General features: G+C 42.3%; 1 protein-coding gene across 2 annotated transcripts in view; it reads right to left on the bottom strand.

Moving 5' to 3' along the window:
- Positions 1–100: 100 nt before the first annotated feature.
- cnksr3 (cnksr family member 3) overlaps positions 101–23930 on the bottom strand; it is a 36247-nt gene continuing 12417 nt past the window's right edge. Inside the window, exons 2-13 of one of the 2 annotated variants that reach the window (XM_071467666.1) lie at positions 20770–20933; positions 16026–16228; positions 15101–15188; positions 12279–12320; positions 10126–10245; positions 9480–9539; positions 9173–9241; positions 8649–8798; positions 6736–6866; positions 6440–6621; positions 5322–5408; positions 101–3556 (exon numbers count right to left, since the gene is read on the bottom strand). In XM_071467666.1, the coding sequence (XP_071323767.1) occupies positions 3255–3556; positions 5322–5408; positions 6440–6621; positions 6736–6866; positions 8649–8798; positions 9173–9241; positions 9480–9539; positions 10126–10245; positions 12279–12320; positions 15101–15188; positions 16026–16228; positions 20770–20933 (1598 nt within the window). In that variant the 3' untranslated portion in view covers positions 101–3254. Of the gene's footprint in view, positions 3557–5321; positions 5409–6439; positions 6622–6735; positions 6867–8648; positions 8799–9172; positions 9242–9479; positions 9540–10125; positions 10246–12278; positions 12321–15100; positions 15189–16025; positions 16229–20435; positions 20726–20769; positions 20934–23930 lie in introns of those variants that run through there. The other variant, XM_071467667.1, reaches the window with a different exon arrangement.

Raw genomic sequence — 23930 nt, 5'->3', positions numbered from 1 at the left:
ATTAAAAAAGTTTTAATGCATATGACAATACAACAAGAACACAGTGTTAGCTCATCTTAAGTCCACATTTCTTATCAGAATGACTGCACTGACTGGAAAATGGAAGTTAAACAAATTGCACTTTATTTTTATATTTTTGACAAGTTACAAAGCATCACAGAGGCATCACACTCTGCAATAAATCAGATTTAAACTCCAGGAATGAAACCAGTGACTCTTAGAAAATACTTAGCAGGACAGCACAGCTCATTAATGTCCCTGAACAATAAACAAGTCGCCTCGAAGTGAGAGTATGGAACTTTAGCTGAACAGCGGCCGATGTGGCCACAAGTGGGAATTACAGGATGATAGCACACTGGACTTCACTTCATTTCCCATGATTCTCTTCAGTCAGTCGCAGGTGATCTGACTGAGAGCAAAGGGAATGAGATCATAAATAAAATCAGTAACTGACTCAATAATGTGTCTGTAAAGTCTGTTCACCTGAGCCGCCACAAGCTGCGGGGCGGAGCCAGGAGGCTTCAACCAACCCGGAGAGATTGAATTACGCAGTGGTGGAAAGTAACTAACTACTTTTACTCAAGTACTAAAGTTCACTTTTCTACTTCTGCAAATGTTGACTGTACTTTTATCTCCACTACATTTATCTGATAAATGTATTTATTGGTTACTTTGCAGATTTAGTTTAATAAGAAAGTATAATGTGCACATAAATTATGTATTATTATAGATGAAGCGAGAAAAGTTACTGAGCAGTCCATCAAGTTTCAAAAATTAGCCCCAACTTTGCCAATAAAAAAATACATATTCTGAAACAGGCCATTTTGCATAATGAGTACTTCTTTTAGTACATTAAGTGTATTTCATGGTAATAGTTTTGTACTTTTACTTCAGTAACAATTTGAATGCATGGCCTCTACTTGTAACAGTATTTATACTCTGATGTTGTCACTTTCTTCACCACTGATGGATTTCATCTTTATAAAGTTACATAGTCTCACTTTAAATAGATGTTGTGATCAGAAACTAAAAATATGAGCTCAACTTTTCATATCCAGCAACAAAAACACAAGGCTGCCCCTGTGATATCTGCAGTTTCTCCTTCTGTCCAAGCTTCAGAAGTCTTGCGTCATGTTTTGTTAGAATCAAGGCACCGAACATGAACCAGAAACACTTTACAACAATAAAAGGTATTTGAGGAAACTTAAGGAAAACATCTGCTCAGAAAACATCAGGGATCCCTGAGGAACTCCGTCAGAGGGTTCATGACAGAAACCTCAAACACAGGAGTTCTTCAGTCTCTTTAGATGAACCGCTGGTGTTTGTGCAGTACACACCTGAACCCCTTGAGATCAGTTAGTTTTACCTGACATCTGAAGCAGCTTCCAACAGACCAGCATCAGAGAATCTGCAGACGACAACAGCAACAGTTTTCTGAATGAACTCAAGAGATTTATTCTCAAAGGACGTCAGGTCACTTCACTTCATCTCAAACTGAAATTTACACAAAGTTTGGGAACATTTCCTCTTTGCCGTCTTTTAACAAATGCTTTTGTTTTCACTTCTAATAACCTTAATACTTTTTCCTTAAAAAGTCTGTTAATCATAAACATTTAATTATTGTTATTTTCCATGTTGCCTTTAAGTGTAATTACTTATTTCCCATAAAAACACGTTTACATGATTGCTGCTGTAACAGATCCGTGTGAAGCTTCTGCAGTATTTTACTAACATTTTACTAACAGTGTAGAGCTTATATTATATATATATATATATATATATATATATATATATATATATATATATATATATATATATACATATATATATATATATATATATATATATATATATATATATATATATATATATATATATATATATATATATATACATATACATATATATATATATACATATATATACATATATATATATATACACACACACATACACACACACACACACTCTTTTTTAAACCTGTTCATAATTTCATATCCTCTGAAAAGCACATTATTCTCAGATATAGGACTGAAGTTCAGTCGGCAGTAATAAAATAAAAAGTCTATAAAAGCTGCGACATATTTACAGATTGTTTTGTCCGGACAAACGGAAAGTCTGGACCGAAGAGGCACCGATGGCTCCTGAGATTAGAGGAAAAGCAGCAGTGATGTTTAAAATGCTTCACCATTTTTAAACCACAAATACACGTTTGATTTTTTGCTCTTTGAATCTGACTTCCTCCATCAAGGTTTTAATTCCATGACATTTTACTATTTACATTTTTAAGTTTTTAGTTATGCTTATTGATTCTTGTCATATAATTTGAGCAATAAAATGAAACCAAAACCTGTTGAAAACCAAAACCAGCTTCATTTTCAGCAGATTTGGGTACACTACAATAAACTATCAGTACTATAAACTATAGCTTGACGTCCTGTGTGGAAACTCAGCGGAACCAACATCAAAGTCAGAACTGGCACAAATATTTCCATATTTCTTTGATGCACATGTCAAAGACATAACTGTAGCTGAATTGTCTAAAAACTTTATGACCTGTATTCAAAAGAAAAATGTCAGAAATCTCTCCAGAATTTCAAAGTCAATACAAGTTGGTTTCAGCAGCTGAATTCGAGTCTTTAAGGCACGACCCAGATCATTTGTCCTGATGATCTGAACCTGGATTTCCCGGCTCCAGCAGCTGACACAGATGGCAGCTTCAGGCTTTCAGTTGTTACGTCCATGTTTTCATGTTTTCTGCTGATGCAGAGAACTGCTACAAACACTCAGACCCTCTGTCCTGTCCTGAGCTGCATCCCAGTCACAGCTGCTCTGTGAGGCTGTGTGTAGACACTGTGAGGCTCTGATGGGAATGTCATTAACGTTGCAGATGTTTAAACAAATTCAAATGTGAAGCCACCAGGTTGTCAGGCCTGTTCTGCCTCTGGCCACGCCCAGCAGTGATGTCACAGTGTCCGGCCCCTCAGGTCACATTGAGCTGGGGCATCACATCTGCACTGCTCAGTGTAGATGTGATGCTGCAGTTCTTTGTGTTTCCTTCTGTCTCTGGTGCTGACTTTTAAACGTCCTCCACCAGAAGACGTCTGATTCAGACCTGAGCTTGTTTCACTTCTGAAGGTCTCTGTTGAGCTGAACCACAGCTGCTGACGGCCTTCATCAACCATCACAAATGACATCACTTACGCTGAAAAACTTTTTTGTGGGAGACACAGGCTGGGAGCACTCGACCTCGGTCAGTGGCTGAGCAGCCGCAGACGAGCCAGCCAGCCGCCGAGCAGCGACGTCGACTGTTTGGTTACAGCAGGAGGAGAAACGGCAGCAGAGGTGGAGGGAGCAGACTTTTTGGACGCTGCTTCCTGGTAAGGGATGGTGGCGCTGTTGTGCAGGTCGGCGTTGATGAAGCACTGGCTGCCTCTGATGTGGTCGACGCCGCGGACGGACGGGTGCCCGCGGTACGGCAGAGGGTAGCACGGCTCCTCCTCCGTGATGGTGCTGATCCCCTCGTTACTCAGGTATCTGTGGAGGATGTCCTGCCCTGTTCGGGACACACGGTGGAAACGAGTTAACATCTGTTCTCTCACATGTTTCAAACCAGTTCATCTCCTGGTTTGAACTTTTCTGTACGTTTCACTTTAAAGACAGAGGCAGTGATTCTGCTTTATCGCCTGCTGATAACAGAGTTGTTGAGATTTTAAACAGGAAAGTGAAAAGGAAGTCGGAAACTCTGTGGTGTTCTTGGGCATTTAACATGACATGAAGCACTTTCCCCCAATAACATAACAGTGAACACTGCAAATTCAACATTATAAGTCTTTGCATTTTTATTTCAATTCCCCAGTCAAAAAAAAAAAAAACACAAGCTGGTTGAGATTATCAAGCTAAGGTGAGAATCAGGTGTGAACAACCTGATCCGACAGACAACAACACATCCCAGCTGCCACTTCATCTGGGGCAGTTAATACTCTGAGGCCGTTTTAAAGAACTTCACATGCAACAATTGAAGTGAATTCGAACAGAACATCAGGACTCTGACTCGGTGCCAGTGGGACGTTCTGCCTTGTGTCATTACTGAGGAGCAGCCTGCTCGTTCACCATGAAGCTGCTGTGTTTGTGTTGATTAATTCACCGTGATGCAGAGCAGTGATCACAGAGAGCAGAGTTTACACAGGAGACGAGTCCTTACTGAAAACCAGCTGATTACTGAGGCTTTTAAAACTTTCTTCATGTTGTTGCTGCTCTGACATCAGCCCAGACTGACCAATCACAGGTCTTGTTGTACTACACTGTAATCCCTTAATGCACAACTACACATCCCCCTTAAAAAGGTCCCATATTTTACCTGGAGACTTTCATCATAAACTGCAGGCCCTTCTACTCCCCCCGTGAGTTCACCTCATTCATCCCGGTCGGTGTTTACACCACAGGCCACAGCAGATACTGTGTGTGGAGCGGACCAACCTGGACTCCGTAGTTATTGTCCTTGGTGACTTTAACAAAGGTGACCTCAGCCACGAACTGCCCAAATACAGACAGTTTGTTAATTGCCCGACCAGAGAGGGGAACACTCTGGACCACTGTTACCCCACAATCAGTGGTGCTTATCACGCCGTCCCCCGGGCTGCACTGGGCCACTCTGACCATGTCATGGTCCACCTGATTCCCACATACAGGCAGAAACTAAAACTGTGTAAACCTGTTGTTTACAAGAACCTCCAAGATCCTCCAACTGCACCAATCACCAGAACAAATTCCTTGTATGTGGAAACATACTTGGCAATAAAACTGATTCTGATTCTGATTACTCTTTAAAATGAATCAGGTCACTCAGATGGTTGAAAGATCTTGTGAATGAATGAAACTTGATGAGCTGATGTCTGTTTAAAGATGAGGTCTCATGTGAATGACTCAATATCAAACCTGTCACAGCTGTTTGTTAATTCCCCTATTGGAGTCACTTTCAGCGTCAGTGGAAAACGTCCACCTTTTAACGTGTCTTTATTTAACTGTTCTGACTTGAAAGCCCATTAACAGCCTGTTATCTTGCACAAACTGCCGACACACACACATTCACACCCACACAGTCCGTTCCTCAAGGTGAAGTGCTGCAGGAACCAGACTGTGAATGAGCTCCGTCGATGCAGCATCAGCTCTCAGGGTTAATGATCGACCAGGTAAAAATTCAGAGCACGCAGCTCGCCACGCCGCGGCTCCTCCTCGGCTGTTGATGAGGCCATTACTGATAGCGGTCAGATTACAGGCGCTGGGCTGCGACTGGTTTCAGCCGGACAGGTGGAGCTTACCTTTCTTTCCCTTAGCTCTGGACCTGGAGGACGGGTCAGAAACACCCGAGATCGACTCCACCGGCATGGAGACGGGTCGAGGTTTACCTGCAAACAGGACGTAGCAGAATATGCACAAGGATGTTCATTAATGAAACACTGGATTTTCATTTTGTGTGTTTACATCTCATCTGTTCCCAACAGCTGCAGAAGCCAGGGGGTAGAATACAGTTATATTCACTGTACAGACAGAGAGAGGAATCAAGCCTCTCATTGAACTCTCAACAACTAAGTGAATGAGCGTCATTAACATTTAGAAACATTTATTTTTTCATAAATATTCCTGTAAAACCAGGGCAGAGTGTCTCTGCCTTTGGGACAGAACATGTGGAGTCACTTGACATGCAGACACAGGATCTTCTTTATTTCTTATCAACAACATGTTTGTGCTGCATCACTCTTTCAGTATAATCCACGCAGCTCAATTCAGACCAACACAGGACGTGAAAACTGGAAGAAATATTTACACACGTCTGTGTAGAAACTGATCAAACTGTCTGATCTGCTCAGGGGCCAAACTCACAGAAAAGTCGCGGCCGAGTCAGAAGTCAGAGCTGCGTCAGTCTGAACTTCCTGACTCCTACGTCTAATGCTGTGTCTCAATGTGCGATTGTAGAGGAAGATTTTATTTCACGTTCACTGACACAGACTCACAGTCACAACACAGTGAGTAATTTCTTTCATAAAACATGATGTTATCTGAAGGTTCAGCTCATCTTCTGTTGTCTCAGTTCCTCTGTAACGTTGTTCTCAGCAGCTTTAACGACCTGATTTAATCAGTTTTATATTAGATCAGTTTCACTTCGTCATATTCATCAGATGTGACTGGAACAGACCCAACAAAGGATGTTATGAGCTATAAGTGTGTGTGTGTGTGTGTAACCTAGTGTTACATCTTTGTGGGGACCAATAAGGGCTGAGGACCCTGACTGACTGTGAGGACACTTTGTCTGGTCCTCACTTCTTCAAAGGCTGTTTGAGGGTTTAGACTTGGTTTTAAGTCAGAATTAGATTTAGCTTAAAGTTGTGGGTCAGAGAAGAACAAAGGTGCCTGTGTGTGTGTGTGTGTGTGTACTCACAGCGTGTCGAGGAGCGCTGTCGGAGGCGGACGGGGACCGGCTGGTGGAGTTCAGGCGGGGGGCCGACAGACGTCCTGTTGTCGTCTGCCACAGTGAAGCGTCGCCGTGTGTCTGAGTCCAGACACGAGTTCGGAGACTTTGGCCTCAGTTTCACACCTGGAGACACGTTCACGTCCCCATCTCTGCAGAGAGGAACATTTGGTTTTCTCTTCCTTTCCAGAGTCCAGGAGTATAACATGATGAGGAAGCATGGTGTACGTGAGGATGAGCTGCAGTGTAATAAACTGTGTACTCACAGCGGGACATACGGCGCTGCAGGGGGAGGAGGGATGTACAAATCCACGATGGTTGTTCTCCCTCTCATCTCCGGAGCGTCTGAGGTTTCAGGCTGTCGGGACCTGTAGAGACCTGGAGCTCCCTGAGACGTCTGAGTGAAGACAGAGAGACCTTAGTGAAGCTGGTTGTTTTCATTTTCATGACCACACCTTCTTTAAGTTCAGCATCCATCAGAAAGTACTTGTACTTTGATTATGGAAACAAAAATATTAGAAGATAATGATTCTTTACATTTCTCAGCTTTAACTACATCTAATCTGAAAGCAGAGGAGGAGGAGGAGGTGTTTATCAGAAAACAACAGTAAGAGGTTCCAGCTCGAAAGCAGAAACAGCAGACGAAGCTCCTCTCCTTCCTTCCTCTCCTCCATAAACACAGGAAATTCTCTCAGCTCGTTTTCTGCTGCAGAAACATGCCTGAAGGAGTTTAAGATGCAGCGAAAAACATCTGCTGATTGAAGGTCAATTTTAGTTTCCACTTCTATATTTTTCCTTTCATTAAATACAAAACAAAAAACAAAGACCAGAACCAACAATAAAAGTCTCCTGTGTGTCACAGCCGGGTGCGTCGGAGCCACAGAGCTGCACTGTTCAAACACTGTCACTGGGGGACACACACCGTCCTGCAGCCACAAACACTCACTACAGCTCCAAATGTGGATTAATTCACCGCTAAAAGTAGTCCCAAACAAACACAGTGTTTCCTCCTATCTGAGTAATACTCAATAAAAACAGCTGTGTCCAGCTATTTACTGAGCCTTTTTGAAATAAAATAAACTCCACATATGTGTGAGGTATTTTAAGGATGTTTATATCTTCAGTGGTCTTGGGTCAGACAGTCCAGAGACTGAGACACCCTTGGTTTTGGTCTTTTCATTGGATTTACTGACAATTTACTGATTGTGATTTAAAAACAAGAAATAATGGATGGTTTGATGGATGTTGTCATTTTTAGGGCAACAACTACTCATTATTTTCATAATTGATAAATCTTTTCATTTTTTGATCAGTTGTTGAATCTGTAAGAAAATGCTTTTACATTATAAACAACCTCATGTCATATTCTACCAATTGACTAATCGATTAATAAAGACCAATCATTTCAGCACTAGACTTTCTAACATTTTATAGACTAAATGACCATTAACTGCAGCCACAACAACACACTACTCCACACTGTCCACGGAGAGCTGATTACATGGATGCATCATGGGCTGAGCACAAGGCAGATGTAGGCGCTGATGACCTTTGAACTAAATGCTGGGAGCGACAATGACGTACAGACAGGCTGACTTCAGATCTGTTTTGATAGCTCAGATTAGACACTGAACTCATTGAGCGAGCTGTCGAGGAGCATGTAAGGAGCCTATCTCCCCCACACACACATCCTGGACCTCTGTCAACACAAAGCCCCTGAAGGTGGTTTGGTGAGTTCAGAATTGTCACATTGTGAAGTAACATATGAGTCATCTTCCACAGAGGTCTGACATCAACTCGGCCTGAGGTTTGGAGGGTTTGGAGAGTTTCCTATCTTGTTCTTTTCCAGGAAAAGGGAAGAAGGGATCCATTGTTCACCCACACACCTCAGTGGAGCAGCAGACTGGGCGGTAGCTGCGTTTCTCCTCCTCTGTAACTATGATTAGCAGAAGTAGCAGAGCTGCTGTTAGCACCAAAATATCCTGACAGACAGCTCTCAGCCTTTATTCCTGGTCTCTACTTGACAAAGTCAAGTCAGAGTTAATCCTTTACAGGTCACAGTTCATGATGAATTTCATAAACTGGCACCTACAGTAAACATATCTCATAAAACAAACGCTTCGTTGACATCAGTGAAGAAGAAACCACGGCTCCCCGTCACTGTCTCTGGGTCAGCTACCTGTACGAGCGGCGGTCTCCAGCGCAGGTTTTTCAGAGGAGCAGGAGCGAAGCCGCCGGAGACTCCAGACGGCCTCTTCTTCACCACCAGGATGACGCTTCCAGTCCCCGCCCTCAACTTCTCCACCAGGTGCTTCAGCTGCCAGCCCACCTGGACCAATCACAGAGCAACACACTGAGCTGTAATAAAGGCTGCAGCCTCTAGAGGGTACTATCCTGGGTTAAGACATTTAAACTGCTTTACTAATGACAGCCACTGAAACACAGACAAACTCCAGTATATTAAAAGGAATAGTTCAGAGTGAGATGAGGAGATCGACACTGCTCATGCTTTTTTAACCTTTAGCTGGTTAGCTGTTCCCCCCTGTTTCCAGTCTTTATGCTAAGCTAAGCTAACCTGGCTCCAGCTTTGTATCTGCTGCACAGACATGAGAGTGGTATTGATCTTCTGATCTAAATGTTGATAAGAACATAAATGAGAACAGTTCCATAATGTCGACCTCTTCCTTTGGACTTTGAACTCACCACCGTCTGTTTGTTGACCTGAACGACTTCGTCTCCAGCGTGAATCCTCTGGGTTTTATCTGCAGGAGACTGAGCAGCAGACAGAGACAGTGTTTGAACTGGAGACACTGAATGTCAACACAGATCAGTGCAGAACATATCTTCTACTGTTTCACCATAAAGAAGCTTTTTCAGATGTCTGAAAAAAAACCAAACTAGAAATTGTTTACATGACTTTTAGGACCAGAGCCAGACTTCAGGTCCAAAAACATCTTTTCTTTCACCAGAAACCACAGCAGCAGTGACGCAGAACCAGCAGCACACTCACGTTCTCTGTTGTTCCTGTGATGACGTGAAGCCCGTCGTAGGTGGATTTGATGTAAATCCCCTAAGGAAGGAAATAGATTTGAGCGTATATGAATCTTCTGTATAAACACGTCATGGTTTCTGTGTAAGTCCTCGTCGCAGTGGTGGTTGCAGGGTTTTTCCTTTTTAAACCTGCATCTGTTTCTGTTTTCTGCCCAGTGCTGATTGTGGTTGATGGTGCAGCAGTAAAATACCTGTTGGTGTTTCCCGGGGGAAGTTGGGTTAAATTGTGGGTTTTCTTTTTACAGCACTCGGTACTTATCTGACAGTGGCGTCCCGCTGATACGGCCTGAACGTAAACGAGGATGTTTGTCTTGTTTTTGTACTCGAGCTTTTACTTTCTGTCTTTTTATCTGTTATCTGAATGAATGTGCTTGTGTCAGAGATCAGAGCGTACAACAAACTGACAAGATGACAGGTCAGGACTGTTTGACTGTTTCAAATGGTTTCACTTCACTTGTGATTTAATTTTAGAGTATTGATTATCGGTAATAGATTACTTCTGAGTAGCATCCCCCTCCCTGCTGAGGTCTGTCCCGACTGTATGAATGTGTTTGTTTGTTCTGTTAAATCCAGGTCAATGCTGGACCAGCAGGATCTGAGCTCACCAGTCCCTCCCCAGGCTTGATGTTGGTGATGTGGACCTCCTCCAGACAGGCCATCTCACTCTTTGAGGGGTCAGAGGTCACCTGGACCGTCTTGTCACAGATGCCGTTCAGAGCTCGTGACTGAAACACACGAGAGAAATAAAACAAACTCAAGGTCGATGTTTCATTCAAACAACTTTCATCCTCCAACATTCAAATGACATTTACAGAAGAAACAATCAATCAGAAACTAATTGATAAAATAACTGATTAATCGTTGAAGGATTTACTTCTTTCTTTGGTTGTACAACAAACTGGGTCTGTTCATGTTTTCAACTGTTGGTCGGATAAAACACTCAGCTTTAAGACGTCAGGCTCTACGACACATTGACTGGATTTTCTTATGTTTTATGGACCAAAGAGTCTAGAAAAGAAGAACATCCTGATCACTGCTCCTGCTCACAATTTATTGATCATCTGAACGTATCAGTCTCTAGACCTTCGTCAGAAGTATCTTAAACAGTTCTTGCGCCACACAGCTTGTGTTCCCCAGGTGTGTGACAGTGGCTTGTGTACAAAACAATAGGTTGATCAATAAATTGTGATGCTGAGCAAAAGCAGTGTGCGAGATAATTTCTTCTTTTCAAGAAGAAGTGACATTTTCCAACACACCTGCACCTGAGACATTTGGATGAGTGAATGTCTTCATCGAGAAAACAGCAGGAAATATTCAACAGAGTAATCATGAAAATACTCCCTGTGTAACTCACATGTACGACATAACCTGACACAACAGTTCTCGTGTTGAGGTGTTTGAGTAAAAACCTGTGTCATTTATTTGTCCACTGCAGGTTTCACAGCCTCAGGGAGACGACAGCTTTTCAAAAGTCAGACGTCAATTTAAAAAGTTAAAAAGTAGATGATGTTTCCGCTGTACTTTATACTTTATTTGGTGCCTGGATGACTTCTCAGTTGTATAGTTATGTTGGGCTGCTTTCTCTCTCTCTCTTCTGCTATTTATATTATTTTTATGTTTATTTTCTTCTGCACCAGACATGACAACGAAGCTGACAATAATTTTGTTGATGAAAATAACAATAAAGTTCAAAAAGAGAAGAACTCCAGTCTTCAGTCCAGATCTTTTTGAGGAGAGTAGGGTGTTGGCAGCGTGGTGGTCTCATCCACTCTGATGAGTCTGAAATACTGAATCACAACCTGGCAACACTAAAGCTGTCTGACCTCTGACCTCTAACCTCTCTGTGGACAGAGAAGAAAACCATGAACCCGTAATGGATCAGAGCAGCGTCACATAAAAGCTCTGAATGTTGCAGCGCTCTGAGTTGGATGAGGAGCCTCCAGGAGCCCGGGGCCCGAATTCTGTCTTATATCATCATTAGACTGACTAGACACCAGAGCCTGGAGCAGAACAGAGGCTCTGAGGTCACGGGAATCAGGGAGGTCGATCAGGAAGACGTACACAGGCAGGAAATTACAAGTAAACCAGGAAAACAAGCTCCTCTGGAACGTTAATAAGTCCTGCTCCTTCTGTCTCTCTTGATCTGCTTCGTAAAGTTTGGTGAGTTTTATTGCTTAACATCAAGTTTGTCTCTGGAGCAGAGAAGAGTCTGCCCACACAGTGACAGGCGCCTCTGTACTGAATGAGTAGTGTCCTCATCACGTTTTATTGCTCCTGATTCCTGATCTGAGTCCAGTTCACACAGAGTCCAAGGGAAGATCTTTTTCCATTTTTCCAACATAATACAGCTGCACAACTGTTAGGCTACTGTACGCCTACTATATCATACATTTTAAAGCAAAGATATTTCCAAGTTTTAAGGCTTTTTAAGTAACTAATAACTAAAACCTGAGTTGATGAGGTCACATTAGAAACTGACATCGCTCAGGAAAGTCACTGAACGTCAGCTGGTTCTGGGGAAACCAGGATGACCAACAGGAAGTGTTATCTCACACAAGAAGTGGATGTTCCTATGCTGAATAAACAGACCTGTCACTTCACACTCACACACACAAAAACACCACGGGACACTCAGAACAGGACGGCAAAAGGAAATGTGTTCACAGACTCTGTGTGTGTGTGTGTGTGTGTGTGTGTGTGTGTGTGTTCATATGCTTCAGATTAGCATCTTTGTGCAAAAAGAAGCAGCAGCACTCACCACTTCCAGAATCTTCTCCTCCATCTCATAAACAGTACAGTCCTGTAATCACAGAGACAGACACACTGACTGATGGATGTTACACTGCAAAAGATAACTCACTCCAAACATCTGCATTTTGACCAAAAAAGATCTGTCTGTGAAATAATGTCTCATATTTTATAAAATATGATGATGTTGTAATAAAATGTTCTTGAAAAACATGCGTTTAAAGCAACATTTACAGAGTTTATTTCTGGTTCTTGACTTTTATTTTCTAAACTCTTCCTCAGTCTGTGTTGAAGCAGAGGATATTTCCCTTTGTTTTGTGCTTTTATTCTGAAGAGGGATGTGACAACGAGCAGAGACAGCTGACAAAAGTCTGACCACAGCAAATTATCCATGAAAATGAGGAAAAGAAAGTAACATGAGAAAACTCTTTGTGTTCACGAGTCACCCACAGACTCTTCAGTGCTTCCTCATTATAAATACGAGCTGCACAGGCAGTGTTCAACATGACAGAACTTTCCAACAGATGCTCCACAAATATCCAGCCCCTGATAAAAGCTGAAGTTTCACTTTCTTAAATAATAACATTTACATGATTTTTCCATAAATATCAGTATCTATCAGGCTGATGCAACCTTTTAACATCTAAAACATCCAATGCTCTCAGAGAAACGCAGGCGAGATAAGAGAAATCAAGTGAAAAACATACTGAGAATATAAACTGTTCCACCATTGTTTGAAAATGATGATGATTTAAACCATAATGTAGGAAGAAATTAAAGCTCCATCCAGTGTAAAAGCTAGATGTGTTTTTGGTAATAAAGCAGGTCTAGGTTCTATATTAATACTGTAAAAGTATCAAAGCCTCAGTCCACAGAGAAATGCACACAGCCTGTATTCAGAAACTGAGCCTTAAAACCAGCCGTCAGGACTTCTGGAACTTTGTGATGTCACAACAAAGCAGTCACTGCTCTCAGCCACGCCCCAAGCCCCGTCCACCTGGACCTACCATCCAATCTTGCAGGATTTGGCTGCAACAGCAGGAAGCATTGAGAGAATCTATGTCATCATGTCAGACCGTAGCCATCCCTTCAACCTCTGGTGCTTAAAATCTCTAATATTCTCTCCGCTGCATGATAACAAAGATTTTTAACCTGTTCCCAAAGTTGTTCCCAGAGATGGGAAAAAAAGAAAGGAATCAGTGGGAAAACAAATATTTGAGAAATGACAGCCCACAGGAGAGAGAAACCAGAGGGAGGGACCACAAACGCCTCACAGAGACACTGAGGATTCCTCCTGCGGTCGGTGAAATAACAGCTCCCTGACAACAAGCTGACAGGATGATTGCACGACAGCACGACGGGGCGACGCCTCGACGCAGCACAACGCTCTGCAGGGAAGTGACAGCCTGCACAAAACATCCAGCTGCACAGCAACAACCTCCAGCACACTCTCCAAGTTTCACCTGTGCTTTCACCCAGTAATAAGACTGAATCAGGTATCTTGTTGCCCTTAGAGTCGTCTGCTTTATTTTCAGGGTTTTTCATTCATGAAAACTATTCTTTAGAGCAGGTAAAATAATCAGTGTTCTCCACTCAAGCTGTTGTTTTTACTGCCATGTCCAGACTGTGTGATCAGTGTTTAAATTAAATTTTAAGTTCATTAATTGTTAGTCATTAAAGATGCTGCCCCAAATACACACTACAGCACAAAATGTGGATTAATCCGCCCTTGAAAATAGTCCCCAGCAAATGCACCATTTCCTCCTGATAAAAAGTACAGTGAGCAGCTGAAACTACACCACTGTGAGGTGTTTTTAAAGATACATGACTTCAGTAAGAACCAATGGGCTCAAAGCCAAAGTCAGAAAGTATTGGGAGAAGGACCAGGACCAGGATCAGTGATGATTCTCTTCATCTGGACGTTTAATTAGCATCATCAGCCCTGATTTTTACCTTAACTTCTTCTCTGCAGTTTAACTGAACTCTCAGAGCACCTCGTGTGCTGCACACGTGTCTGGCTGCGGCTCATTCACATCAGCTGTAGCTTCACTGGCGTTAAAAGCAGCTTCTTTCAGCACATCCTCTGTCTCCATGATGTTTTCTTTTCCACAGCAGCCTCAGTGTGTGTGTTTGCATGTACAAGCATGTCGGCAGAGAGGGGGTGATGGGATACAAGTGAACATTAAAGGTCCCATATTTTACTCTTCTCCTGTGGTTTTAAGAACCAAAAACCATCTCAGTGTAGTTTTACATCTCCTCTCTCAGGCTTCTCTCTGGAGCTCTAGTAACAACAGGTCAGTCAGCCAATCAGAAGAGAGGATCTGTGTCTCACTGCTTTGTTGTGACATCACAAAGTTCCAGAAGTCCTGACGGCTGGTTTTAAGGCTCAGTTTCTGAATACAGGCTGTGTGCATTTCTCTGTGGACTGAGGCTTTGATACTTTCACAGTATTAATATAGAACCTAGACCTGCTTTATAATCACAAATACATGGACTCAACTGACAAAGACACAACTGACTTAAACAGAGAAACTTAAGATTAAAGGGGTTAAAATGAGAAGCTGTCTGTTTATAGCTTGTTTTGGTAACACTGATATCTCAAAGAAAATCTTCATCAAAAGGAGTTTGTTCTTGTAAACTGAGGTTATCTGATGCATCATCATATCTATCATCATGAAAGCTGGGAAAATAAACAGTCAGAGGTCATGACATGAGAAGTTAAGCTTTTTTCTCTCTGTGTTTGAACCATTCAACAGAAGTAGCTTCACACAGAAAACATCTGATGAGCTTTATAAAAACGCCCAGTAACACTGAATGATGAGTCTCACTGACCTTCTGCACGGTGGAGGTGAGCTCCAGACACAGCTGGATTATTCTGCTCTTGGTGGAGGTGAAGTCGTTGGCGCTCGTCAAAGGAGTCCTGAAGACAGAGAACATCTGTGATGCTACTGTTACAGTGGGACGACCTGTGGTGACACTGGACCAAAGATTATTTATTAGATGAAGAAGCATCACTCTGTGACACCAACAGAGTAATCTTCTCTGGTGAAATAATCAGATGATCTCATCATCTCCATTCAAACAATATCATTATGAATCCAAAACTCCAGAATATGGAACAATTAGGTCAAGAAAATTAAGGTGCCAAAGGAAGGAGGCAACAGCTGTCATTACTCTACAGTGTCTGATTCATTTAATCAGCATGTCATATCTCCTCCCATCTCATTTTCAGACTGTAGATACAAGTTGTAAACATTTATTGTTTATTAGTCCTACAGATCAATGTTTTGCTGCCTCCTCAGCTGATGAAAGGTGATCACACATCTCAGTCTTTATCAACCTCAGAGCCAAACAAATGTCGAAAGCTGAACCTGATCAGATTTGATACGAATTACATGTGATAAGCAGATTTAAAAATGGACTCAGCTTCAATAAGATGCCGTTGAATCCCGACCCGAGGTGTTTCTGGGTGAGAGTCTGTCAGGTGTCAGGTGTGTTATGGGCCTCAGTGTTTGTGTGTAACAGCTGCAGTGAAGCAGGAATGTTCTTCAAGCTGACACAAGCTGAGAAAATCCTGAAGCCAGGAGACACACACACACTCCGACAGCTGACAGACGCCACACATGAGGCTATGAGGCAATGAGGCTTAAAAGTGGATTTTGACATAAGAGAGAAAGTGTGTCCTCACTGTACAATCAGAGCATGAGTTTGCATATGTATGTATTGTACTGTAGGGGCTGAATGTGCTGACGCCTACCTGTCCAGCCAGGACAGCAGACTCTTGGCGGCTGCGATCAGCTCGACCACGGCGGTCAGGAACTCGTTGGAGGGCTGATGGGAGTTTTTGTTGTGGTAGGCGGGGTTCTTCCTGCGCTGTGACACGGCACTGCTCAGGTTGTGATGCGCTGCTCTCATCTTCCCCACCAGAGTCTTCAGGTGGTCCGACTCCACGCCATAGTTCTGTAAAAAATGGAAAAGAAATGAGGTTCAAATACAATAATTATGTTTGAAACATTATCATTATCATTATTAGAGAGACTGGACTCTTATATGTTGAGGCTGCAGTGAGTAAGCTGTTAAATCATTATTACAAAATCTGCCTTCACTGCAAAATCTTAAAAGCTCAAGCCGTTTATTCTGAAAGAACAGAACAACTTCCTGTTTTGTGCCATGAAGCAACGCAGGAGATTTTCATCTGGATATAATCTAAAAAGACATGGACATCTACATTTATACAATATGGACCTTTACGTTCTGAGGCTCAACACAAACCACAACCTTCACATCATATGCAGAGGTGATGACCCCAGACCTTTCAGAGAAAAGAAAGAATCAGCTGGACTGAAACAAGACGTACTGACAGCATCTGATCATTCAATCTATACATCACATCAACTTTTACATGTTTTTTCTAAACTCATCAATAACTGCAGGTGATCAAATTCTTTCCCACTTGTCTCCACTGATGAGGACAGGATCTATCATTATTTCTGTCAGCTGACGGTGTGAACACGCTGGCTCGCCTCAGGCAGCTCAGATATTTGAGGCATCATGATGCTCAGAGCCAAAAAAAACATCTGCAGCCAAACTGACATCCACCTGTCGACTCACTGCCTGAATCAGAATCAGTCTGTGAATCTGATAAATCACATGTGAATCAGTTCAACTAACGATCCAGAGAAGGGATTAAATAAAGACAGATTATACTGGAACCAAAGGATCAACTTCTGAGCTGCGTTTTCAAAGTGTCAGAAAACCGAAGTCTCAGCTCCACACGCTCCACCTTTGACAATGTCTGGATTAGCCAGGAGTTAGGGGCGGAGTCAGACACTGCCAAGATGGCGACAGTGGAGCAGTTAATGGTAATTTCACAGGGTGACAACACATCAAATATAGAAAAGATCATACAACCCTAATGATCAGTGAAAAATTTCACATGCTCAGTATAAAGGCAGACTGGTGAAGCCATGGACAATTAACTTACAAGATCATTAGCTGCTCTGTGTTTATAATTATTCTTTTGGAGGCAGTTTTGTCCACAGCAAAATAAAAACTGAAGCACAATCCAGTCCACAGGTTTATCAGTTTTCAGTGGCTTTGCAAGAACTGTGGCTCTAAATCATGACTGAGTCTAAGCTAATTTAGCCTGGATCACATTGGTGCTGGATAAACCTGTGGTGTTTGAACAGTGACTGTCAGAACAGAGAAAGTGTCTCCTGCTCTGCTGAATGAGCCTCTGATGGAAAACAGATCATGTGACAGCCAACGGAAACTGCTGGAACAAAACTGCAGCAGCTCTTCCTCTGCATGCTGTACACTCTGTGTGTGTGTGTGTGTGTGTGTGTGTGTGTGTGTGTGTGTGTGTCAGGGGAAGGGTGGGGGGGGTCTCTGACAGGTGAGACGGGTCACATCTGTTTCCTGCTCTGCACCAGAGAGCAGTAAACTCAGCTCTGCATCGCAAAAAATATCCACAATGCGTCACTTGACCTTCAATTCAGATTCACAGGAAAACACTGGAGGTGCTGCTGCTGATGCTGTTATTGTGCGCTCTACTCACAACACTGTTTACTTTCTTTAGGATGGGTTTCATTTTTACAGAGTTCACATCTGAAAAGGTTTCAGGGCCACAAAGCATCAGCAGTAAATGTCCTTTTAGTGAGACCAGGGGCTGTGATGGTATAATAATGACACCGGAGGAAGATCCATTCACTGAAGAAGGCCACAGGGACATGGTTGAAAAAGCGAAAAGTGAACCTTGAGTTAAGAATCAGCATCCATTCATCTATCTTCCCTTTCTCCTCCCTCTATCTCTCTGTCAATAAGAAAAGATGATTTAATAATTTCCTCTGTTCGTTCTGAGCAATCTGTGTTTCTCTGTGTACTTGGTTCCTCTGTAATAAACATTTTTAATGCATCTAAAACTGATGAGAGGGAGGGCTCTGCTCTGATCCTCCATCAGGGAACCACAGACCAGAGCAGTCTGGACTGGACTGGTGATGACAGACCACATTCATCAGAGGAACACAGTGGAGGAGAATGACTGAGCTCAGACCCAGAAGTCTGTGAGTGAACTTGACTCAGGCAGTCATGGGGAGTTGGTGGATGTAGTAGCACAGTGACTGAAGAGCAGACAGACTGCTGCACTCTGGACCATCTGAGGGGGTCTCACTGTGAGTGAAGGGAGGCCCAGCGGAGCAGCAGTCGAGGTGAGAGATAACATGACCTGGAGGAGATGCTGCTGCCTCCTGATGTCCGTCCCTCTCTCTCTCTGTCTGAACACACACCGAGACCCAGGAAACCTTCAGCCTGAAGTCGATCTGCTTCGCTTCAAGATAATGCTGCTGTTCATCTCCAACAAGCTGAGTCATATCAGACACAAACTCATCTCAGCTCATTAGCACATTTTTTCACCCTCAGATAAAATGACTGTAACAGGAATATCTTCTATACCATCATCAAGTCAGAGTAAAGTTGAAACTGGTGGAGAACAAGTGATCAACCACGCTTCAACAACACAACTCTGAACACTGGTAGTATTTGTCATGTCTGTGGTGCGTTGTGCTTTTATCCTCACTGTGTGTCAATGGTGACAGCAGAGTGTCAGGCTCCATTTAAACGGCTGCTGGATCCTATTGAGCCGGGTTACACCAGTAAACCTCGGCACTGACTGTAAATCCTCCTTTTCACTGTGACACAGACAACAGAGCTCATAAACAGCTGAGTGAGGGGCTCTGTCTCAGTTCAACATGTTTACTGTTCTAGAAATTTCACTGATTTTTGGCTTGAGTCTTAGTTTTTTTTCATGCAGCCCTGATTTGATTTATGGTGTAAACATCAGTGACTTTTCTTCAGTGCTTATTTTTTTACCTTTCTATAAAAGAGAAAAATAAAATCAGAGTCATTTTTTTCTGCACTTCTTTCAGCGTACAGTAGAAGTATTAAACCCAGCAGCTGCAGGCGTGTTGCCAGATCTGATTAAGATTTAACAGAGTGCATTTTATTTACATCAGCACATTCTCTGGAACGAGAGCCAGGCCCTGCACAAACCACTGTGAGCGCAGCATGTGATGAAGATGAGGCGACTTCAGGAGCTCAGATTCAACAGGAGAAATTCACTGGACAGTCAAACATCTGCCAGAGAAATACTGATGTCCTTTGGTATTTTTTATATCTAGGAATTTCAGTAAACAAGCTTCCAACAAAGAGTCTTATAATCAGATGCTTCCATGAAGACACTGAGACATGTTGTTTGTGATTTTCCCTCCACAAGCGTCTGTGAAACATCAACTGGTTCTGTCCACAGAAAAAGAGCAGAATGTCCCTTTGGTTCAGTCGACTCTCACCACTGTGTGACTCTGCCTGATGTGGCTGTAAATATGTATTTGTGTTAATCTGGGGTGTAATAGAGCACAGATGTTGTGTTTGGTGCAGAGCTTCTGTCTATGTCCCAGCATGTGGTGAACAGGACTGTGAGCTCCACCCTGCAGAAACTGTAAGTCAACACGCTGATGTAACTGTCCTACTATAAAGTGGTTCATCAGACATGTTCACACGTTAGTGACGACGTTACAGAGAGACTTCAGTCCTCACAGTGTCAAACAGCCTCTGACTGGAGATTCAAACCAAGACAAAGCAACTCCCAACAAGCACAGGAGTGTTCATCAGCCTCGCTGCAGACTGATGCACTGTGTTTCAAAAACACACTCCCTCCTCTCAGAGTCAGAACTCAGTAAAATAAACATGAGGCACAGAGTGCTAGATTCAGAGCAGGGCTGAATTATATGTAAAAAAAGTCATGATTTCAGTTGGAATGGTAATTTTTGCATTTTATTTTCACTGAAAAAACCCGATGATGATGATGATGATGATGATGATGATGATGAGATTTTTGTTCAGTCTTGCAAACAACCAAGTTCCCTTTTCCATTGCTGGCAAATGTCAGATGTCAGATGTCAGCAGGTCTCAGCAGGTCTTTTGACCAGTGGAAAAGGGGCCAGTTTAGCATGAAACAAATACAGGTTAAAAACAGGGCTAAGTGTGTAGCTCACGCACGGCCTTGTGGAAGCAGTGGGTCCAAAATGTACAACATGATCACCCCCAAAACATAAGTTAAGAAAAAGAATAACAATAGGAGTAAAACTGCCTCATGAATACATTTCTTTTTTACCTTATTAAAGCTCAGAGTGTCCCAACAACATGGTTCTTATATCCCTGTAACACCGCCGCTCTCTTTCATTCATAAACAGATATTTGCATAGTGTTGAAACCCCGTGGACACACACAGGCTGGCAAAGACAACAACATCATCTTTTCATGAAATCATCTTTCATTGCAGAATTGCCGGTGGCATTTCTGTGAATTTATTCTTAGAAAAATAATTATTCACCGTGTGACTCTGCTACAAGTCTGTAGATACAGAGTGAAAACTGAGAAAAAAAAGTTAGGGTTCAAAGAATGAAAGATTTAAAGATTGCCATGTGATAATGTGACAGGTCACTGACCAGAGCACAGAGCAGGTCCACGGCCTCCAGCACCAGCTCCTGGTGTCCGACCCGCGACACGCCCAGAGACAGCAGCTCCTGGTGGGACATCCTGAGCAGCTTCTCTCCATCCACCTGCTGCTGCTGGAAAGACGGGACGTACTGCTGCAGGCTGTCGTCCAGACCTGAGGGACAGAGAGAGACAACACACTGAGAGGAGACACCAAGCAAAGAATAAAGATAGAAAACTCCCTTACTGTCAGAACTATGTTTGGTTTTGTTGGCAGCAAATATGAATTAATTCAGTGATAATGTGACACATTTATGGAACATAGTTAACGACAGTGATGTGACCTGCCCTGAATGAGGTGAACAGGATTAGAGGTAGTGTTCATACAGGAGAGTAAACGATACTAAGACAGAGTTTCCCTTCAGCAGCTGAGTTTCAGTGAAAGTCGGCTCTATTATGATCCATTCAGGTCTGACAACAAACACAGCTGCTGAGTCAACACCATCGTATTGACTCTTCCTGCTGATCCATCAGGCAGACGGCCCACGGCTCACAGCGACGTGTCACCTCTCCACCTCACCTGAGGATCACTGTGGGTTCAGACACTCCACCTCCTGTCCTGCACACAGACGGTCCAGGTTTGATTCCTCATGTCCAACATTCATCACCATCAACATCAACTGTACTGTGTGTCACTGTGAACGGGCTCGGCCGATATCCAAATGTCATATCTCGACACAGTCCAGCCAGATATTATTGTACAATATATTATTGTACTTTATGTTTCAGTTGATTTTTCTTTTGTTTTTTTATTAATACATGATGCATGAATTATATTATTTATCACAAGGTGCAATGCACAGTAATGAAAGCAGTGAAGGGTCAGCAGGGCGGTCAATAACTCTAATACAAAATACTTTATGAATTCAAATTTTTAAAAAATTCAAAAAGAGTTCAAATTAAATACAGAAACTTTAAATACCAGAGATAATTTACATTTCAGTTAATTTAACACCTAATGGTTCAATATTTACCATCAGTACATCTTCAGTAACATATTTCCATTTTACTTTTCTACAGAATCTCAACTATGTTTATAAATAAAAAAACAAAAACTTAAATGCTGAATTTATTAAATCAGTAAAGCTGACTCCAATCAGTTATCATCAAAAGTTGCATTAATTACATTTTACACTAAAGCTGCAATGATTAGTCCATCAACTGATTAACAAAAAATCTAATCAAAAATTGGAATAATTATTTCAGTAATTTTTAAAGCAAAATGCCAAATATCTGCTAGTTTCAGCCTCACACGTTGTGTTTCTTTGTTGTATGTTTTAAGTGAATATTTTGGGTTTTGCACTGTTGGTTGCACAGAACGAGACATTTAAAGACGTAACACTGGTAACATTACATGTTTTAAAACAAATAATTGGTTCATTATGATGAACATAATTGTTATGAACAGGCCTATTTCACACGTGTGTCCTTTAATAAGTCCATTCTGCAGATAAGACCTGGACCCTTCTGGACCTGCAGGATCCTCCTGACCTTATGTGACCACGAGTGAGACACCACCACCTCCAGTGGCGCCACTCTGTGTCCAACCCTGAAATCTGACCTCTGACCTCTCTGTGGAAGACAGCAGTGTGAGATGAGATAAAAGAGTTCCCACCGCTCGATCTAACGAAGAAGAACATCAACCCACATCCACCATCAGTACAAGGAGTGTCGCGCCCCACAACATGTATTAGGATGTCTTTGGTTTGTAAAGGGATGACGCACTGAGGAATGTGTGTAATTCCTGAGTAACTAAAACTGTGGCTAACAATTATTTTCAATATCAATGAATCCACTGATTTTTTTCTACATTAATTAAATAATCCTGTGGTTTATAAAATGGCATAGAACTGTGGAAAATGCTCATTAAAAATGACTAAACTAAGGGTACACATGTCTTGTTTTGTCCCACCAGCTAAGAGCAAAAACAGCTTTCATTTCACACACTGTGTGAAGGAACACAGCAACACTACTGATGGCTCAAACTGGAGACACACTAAAAATACACGTTCTTTTGAGAAAGCCTTTGATCACAAGCTCCCACCAAATGGCAGATGCTGTGCAGCTCTCAGCAACAAGTCGGATCAGCAACAAAATGCCTGAGCTGGTGTGAACAGTGGAGAAGAAAACAACTGGCCCTGCATGTGGTCATTAAAGCGTCCCACTGAAACTCTGACTCCTGTTTGTGTTGAGACGGACTCGCAGGACGACAGATGGCCGACACTCACTCTGACAGCAGGGAGGAACATTCCTCCTTAACTAACTGCTGATGTGACACCTCAGAGCTTCCACCAGCCACCTCCTTTAACGCTGAGAGACACCAAGAATAACACACTGTGACACTCCTCACAATAAAGAGCGAGTGTGTTGGTTCCTTATGTCTTTATGTTAAGTACAGTACTGTACAGTGATAAACTGATTTAAAGAAGCACCTTTGGCTCCTTCGGCTGATTTGGGGACATTTTGGTCTTTGAAATTTTATCAAATGATGAAACAAGAAATCAGGATATTATATCAGCTTTTGGTTAGAGTTGAAAGGATCAGCTGACTAGTGATTGATTACTTGTTTAAATCATTTTTCAGCCATAAATAACAAAATTCTCTGGGTATATCTTATGAACATCTGAGTTTTGACTGTTGGTCAGAGATCACAAGACATTAGACGATAGCTGTGTCCCAGTTCAGGGTCCTCGTCCTTCAGAGGCTGCATTTGAAGACCATCACAGCGGCGTCACTATGCTGTTCCAATGTGAAGGCTCCTTCAAACACAACCTTCTTTTCCTGGGCAACAAAGGCTCCAGCATGTGGATCCTGAGTGGCCCAACCTATCCCAAGATTCATTGCGTTCCGATAATGAAAACAAACAGCACCGACATAGAGCTCCATCACACTTTTAAACTTTCAACTGTTAATCATATCAACAAAAAAAAAAAAAAAAAAAAAAAAAAGAAACTTCCATACACGTTAATAACTACAACTTTGAAAACTGCAAATCACCACAAACCTCTATAATAAAGATCCATCTTTAGTAGCTGGTTTTGGTTTCTGCTTCAGTTGAGCTGCTGAAACTTGTGATACAAGTCAGAAAACACGTTCTGCTCCTGCGTTCTCC

Source organism: Trachinotus anak, unplaced genomic scaffold (genome assembly GCF_046630095.1).
Source record: "Trachinotus anak isolate AG129_WGS33_773 ecotype Australia unplaced genomic scaffold, CSIRO_AGI_Tana_v1 ptg000031l, whole genome shotgun sequence".
NCBI classification, from domain to species: Eukaryota; Metazoa; Chordata; class Actinopteri; order Carangiformes; family Carangidae; genus Trachinotus; species Trachinotus anak.
The sequence above is the reverse complement of the archived record's forward strand: the minus strand, read 5'-3'. Positions and strand labels throughout refer to the sequence as shown.